The sequence below is a fragment of the Sturnira hondurensis genome, unplaced genomic scaffold (assembly GCF_014824575.4).
Source record: "Sturnira hondurensis isolate 20B ecotype Veracruz unplaced genomic scaffold, ASM1482457v3 Scaffold0025050, whole genome shotgun sequence".
In the NCBI taxonomy this organism is placed as follows: domain Eukaryota; kingdom Metazoa; phylum Chordata; class Mammalia; order Chiroptera; family Phyllostomidae; genus Sturnira; species Sturnira hondurensis.
In genome coordinates this window covers 4,957-10,423 of record NW_028097681.1, presented here as the reverse complement: position 1 = coordinate 10,423, position 5,467 = coordinate 4,957, and the positions used below count along the sequence as shown (strand labels likewise).

At 41.4% G+C, this 5,467-nt stretch overlaps 1 protein-coding gene across 1 annotated transcript; it reads left to right on the top strand.

The window, feature by feature from the left end:
* Window positions 1–783: 783 nt before the first annotated feature.
* Window positions 784–1,707, top strand: LOC118982162 (olfactory receptor 7A17-like; the record flags this gene model as incomplete). The annotated part of the gene is made up of 1 exon (XM_037039106.1): window positions 784–1,707. A coding segment is annotated over exon 1 (924 nt), but the record flags the coding sequence as incomplete, so codon positions are not given.
* Window positions 1,708–5,467: the final 3,760 nt, after the last annotated feature.

Here is a 5,467-nt window from a genome sequence, read left to right as displayed (position 1 = left end):
AGGATGGATTATAAATACAGGGGCATTTATTTGTGTGAACATGAATTGTAGATGTTTAGTGGTATCCCTTCAAACATTGCTAGGTGTAAAGTCATTACCAGTTGAGACCCACTGACTGGAAGAAACCAGAAATAATCATAACCAAGACCCATTATATAGTCTGATATTACCTTTGAGCAAATTGCTAAACCCCTTCAGCTCCTCCCTAAGGCCTTGGTACCAGGCATCCCCACTGCCAGGTACACACTTGTTCATACAACCTTGATCTCCTTCCCTTTCTCTCTTGAGTTGAGTGCGCAAATGTCACTTGTTGGCAGGTCTTGCCTAAAAACTCATGAACAATAGAACAGCCTGGATATTTTCCCTTTAGGTCTGCTTTTGTTTTCTTCATAGGATTTGTCACCATTTGCAATGTTATATTTATTTTTATTTTTTGCTTCTATATTCTTTTTCCAATATTGACCTGTAGAAACTTGTGTTCTTCAGCACCATCTACTCACAGCTTAGACAGTGCAGAAAACACAGTCAGCACTCAATTTGAATAGTTTCTCCTTAATACTGTAATTAGGCTAACACTTTAGGGAAAAAAACAGATTGGGACAAAAATTTGTACTCTGATTAACATAGAAAACTCCTAGAAGGAAACAGATCCATCTCAAAATACTGACATTAATATTTTAACTTCAACATATAAACTGTAGCATTGCAGCTATGTGAGTAATACTGCTTTGTGTGAAAATTACTCTTGTTCTTTTTCTCTTTCTTGAAAGTCACCTCCACCTCATGGCAGCAGGGAACTTTACGAGAGTGTCAGAATTTCTTCTTCTGGGACTATCAGAGGAACCAGAACTGCAGCCCGTCCTATTTGGTCTCTTCCTCTCCATGTACCTGATCACTGTGTTGGGAAACCTGCTCATCATCCTGATTGCCAGCTCAGACTTCCACCTCCACACACCTATGTACTTCTTCCTCTCCAACCTGTCCTTGGTGGACATCTGTTTCACCTCCACCACTATCCCGAAGATGCTGGTGAACATTCAGACACAGAGCAAAGCCATCACCTATGCAGGCTGCATCACTCAGATGTATTTTTTTATACTGTTTGGCGTGTTGGATAACTTCCTCCTGACCGTAATGGCTTATGATAGGTTTGCGGCCATCTGCCACCCCCTGCAGTACACGGTCATCATGAACCCTCGCCTCTGTGGACTGCTGGTTCTGGTGTCCTTTATCATAAGTGCCCTGGATTCCCTGCTACAATGCTTGATGGTGTTGAGGCTGTCCTTCTGCACAGACTTGGAAATCCCCCACTTTTTCTGTGAACTCAATCAGGTGACCCAACTTGCCTGCTCTGATGTATTTCTTAATGACATGATGATATATTTTTCAGCTGTGCTACTGGCTGGTGGTCCCCTGGCTTGGATCCTTTACTCTTACTCTAAGAGTGTGTCCTCCATAGGAGCAATGCTATCAGCTCAGGGGAAGTATAAAGCATTTTCCACCTGTGCATCTCACCTCTCAGTTGTCTCTTTATTTTATGGTACAATCCTAGGAGTGTATCTTAGCTCTTCTGGTACCCACAGCTCACAGTCAAGTGCAACAGCCTCAGTGATGTACACTGTGGTCACACCCATGCTGAACCCCTTCATCTACAGTCTCAGGAACAAAGACATAAAGGGGGCTCTGAAAAGATTATTTGGATGGCAGGTAAACAAGGGATAATTAATCTGAGGTCAAAAGAGTGACCTTGATTTCTAGGCCCCAAAATGCGAAACTAGAAATTGTGGAATTTTAAATAGATTGTGGTTTTTGAAATTTCTCCTTCTATTTCTGTCCTGGAGTTTTTATTTGTGTGAGTTCAGCTTCTCTGTACAACTTAAGTCACCATTTTATTAAGCTATGCTACATTTATTGTCTAGACAGTGTTTCTCTTTCTTATTTTCCTAGTTTCACATAGTTTTTCCCAATATTGACCACAAATATTTGTAAATTCCAGTTTATTTCATGGCAGCATTGATTTATCTTTTAATATATTTTTATTGTTGTTCAAGTATAGTTTTCTGCCTTTCCTCTCCCTGCTCCTCACCCCAACCCTCCCTACCTCCCTCTCCCATTTCTACCCCGCTTTGTTATTGTCCACATGTCCTTTATAATTGTTCCTGTAAACCCTTCACTCTTTTCCCCCATTGTCCCCTCCCCTCTCCCTTCTGATCACTGTCAGCCTGTTCTCAATTTCAATGCCTTTGGCTTTACTGGAGAGCATTATACTAAGTGAAATAAGCCAGGAGGTGAAAGACAAATACCATTATATCACCATTAACAGAAACCTAATCAACAAAACAAGGAAGCAAGCATCGATTTCCTAAGACTGATTTCTTCTCAAATGACACACATCACTGTACTAATGTGTTCTTATTTTATAGATAGTTGGTCATAAATATATTGTCATATGAAAATTTTTTTCATTTGGTTACTCACACCATTTATATACATTCATTCCAGGAAAATCTGAAACCTCAGTTTTTACCCTGTGTCTCTTATTCGGTGTACATCAGTACCTTAGCGGCTTTTCCTGAGAATGTAGACTAGATCATTGTTCCCTGTATGTTTCAGTCTGTTGACAGTGATGCTGCAGGATAGGAAGGCCAGGGCACTGGCCTGGGGTCCTGCTACTTGTTTCTCAGACCGCACTTGATGTTACATAACAACGGCATCTTGTTGTCCTTATTATAATTGCAACAACCATCACAGAACTATGAAAACCTAAGAATATCACTCTAAGGTCCTGGAGGGTACATGGCACCATGAGGGCCACAGAAGGTTCAGAATGGGGGTTGGGAAGAAGGAGAGAGAGAGTGAGAGAATGAATTGAGTTGGGTGGAGAGGCTTTCTCTATGCACCCTTGTCACATAGTTGGCAGAAGGATTATTTGAGATGGATATCTTTAAAACAAATGCCTCATACCTGAAAAAGTATAATGTCATTATGAAGTGACCTTCTGGGTCTCTTTTAATGGCTTTTGTTTTGAAGTCTATTTTTGTCTGATATGAGTATTTCTACCCTGACTTTATTTTCCTGTCCATTTACTTGGAATATTGTTTTCCAACCCTTCACTTTTAGTCTGTGTAGAATGGCCATCATAAACAAATCAACAAACAATGAGTGCTGGTGAGGATGTGGAAAAAGTAGAAATCTAGTGCACTGTTCATGGGATTGCAAACTGGTGCAGCCACTGTGGAAAACAGTATGGAATTTCCTCAGAAAACAAAAAATGGAACTTCCCTTTGCCCAGCAATTCCACTGCTTGGATTATATCCTAAGAACCCTGAAACACCAATCCAAAAGAACCTATGCACCCCAATGTTCATAGCAGCACAATTTACAATAGCTGAGTGCTGGAAGCAACCTAGGTACCCACCAGTAAATGAATGGATCAAAAAAATATGGTGAATTTACACAATGGAATACTACCCAACAGAAAGAAAGAAGAAGCTCCTACCCTTTGCAACAGCATGGATGGAACTGGAGAGCATTATGCTAAGTGAAATAAACCAGGTGGTGAAGGACAAATACCATATGACCTCACCTGTAAGTGGAACCTAATCAACAAAACAAACAAGCAAGCAAAATATAACCAAAGGCATTGAAATTAAGAACAACCTGACAGTAACCAGAGGGGAGGTGTAAGGGAATAGTGTGGCTAAAAGGGGGAAGGATTCTCAGAAACAACTATAAAGGACAAATGGACAAAACTAAGGGGTGAGTGGGATCAGAAGAGGGAGGCAGGGGTGACTGGCATGGGGGGAGCGGGGAGAGAATGCAGACAACTGTACTTGGACTACAATAAAATAAAATAAAAATGTTATGTCGGGCATTTACACTAGTCTCATTGTATAAAATTTTGGGTTTTATAACTAATCTCCTTGTTTTACTGTCTTATTCAGCTCAGTGTTCAGAATACCTGCCATAGTACCTACAAAAAAGTGATTTTCAAGTACATATCTCCCAATGTGTTCTCTGTGTATATGAAACAGGACAGAAAGGACTTAGGGAAAATCCCAACAGGTGGCATGAAGTAGTAGAAACAGACATCCTCTCACCAGACCCCACCCCCATTCAGTCATGATAAAAGAGAAAAGCGTTTATGGCAGGAAAACCTCTTTGGTGGGTGTGGAAGTCAACAACAGGGGCTGGCTACTCCAGATGATTCCAAAATGGAGGAAAAATGAACTGGAGACCCACCCCAAAGCTCATTATACCATCATTATAATGAAAATTGACACCTCAATTTGTGGTGAAAATTGACACCATAAATTGAGGGGTGCAAAGGCCATGACCCTTCCAGAAGGACCATGTTTGGACAAGGGCCTCTCCCAACCAGAAGGTGGAGTAAGAATTTGCTGCCATAAAGCTTGGAGAAACCCCTCCCCAACCTGGGACACACATAAAATCCCAAGGACTAACTGGTGTGCAAATTCCATCTCCAGGTAGCCCCCTTCCACTCAGATGGGTACTTTTCTTTCCCGGGGGTGCCTGGGCCCCTTTCTTTTTATCTACCTGAATAAAACCTGATTTATTGTCACCCTGGGGTGTCCTTGAAATCTTTCCTGGGCAAGTCAAAGACCTGGAGGTCATCTGATATACGGAAGTTCACAGGCAAAACTTAGGCAGGGCCAGCCCAGGTGCAGAGGCCGGTAATAATACATAGGTGAGAGGAGCAGAGTCAAAGGGACAACGAGGTACATGTGACATTCTGAGGTAAAGGTGAGATCAGGCACCTGGAGTGACAGAGGGGAAAAAGGTCATTAGCAGGACAGTAGGATGAGCAGATGTTCAGTAATTAGAGTTTGTCCAGTCCTATACTTTGAGCTGACTCTGCTGATAACTTTTATTATGGGCAAGGCACCAAGTTAAAAATTTGTTTGTATTGTAGTGGTGTTTTTTAATGTTTTATTGTTCATGCTTTTACAGTTATCCCAATTTTTCTCCTTTACCTCCCTCCACCCAACCCACCTCCAACTTGCAAAGTCAATCCCCACACTGTTGTCCAAATACACAAGTCCTTCATATTTAATTCTTTGACTAATCCCTCCACTTTGTTTCAACCAGTCCTCATATCCCCTGTCCCACTTACTGCTGTCAGTCTATTCTATGATTCTATATCTCTGGTTCTATTTTGTTCATTAGTTTATTTTGTGGTTTGCAGGCCCATGCTCAATCCACTGAGCTACACCAGCCAGGGCTCATTAGTTTATTTTGTCCATGACATTCCTTTTATAAGTGAGATCATATGGTATTTGTCTGTCACTGACTGACTTATTTCACTTAGCACAGTAGACTCCAGTTCCATCCCTGCTGTTGTAAAATAGGAATCCCCCCCCTTTTTTTGTTGCTGCTGTCAAGTATTCCATTGTGTAAATGTACCATAGTTTTTTAATCCATTCAACCACTGATAGGCACTTAGGCT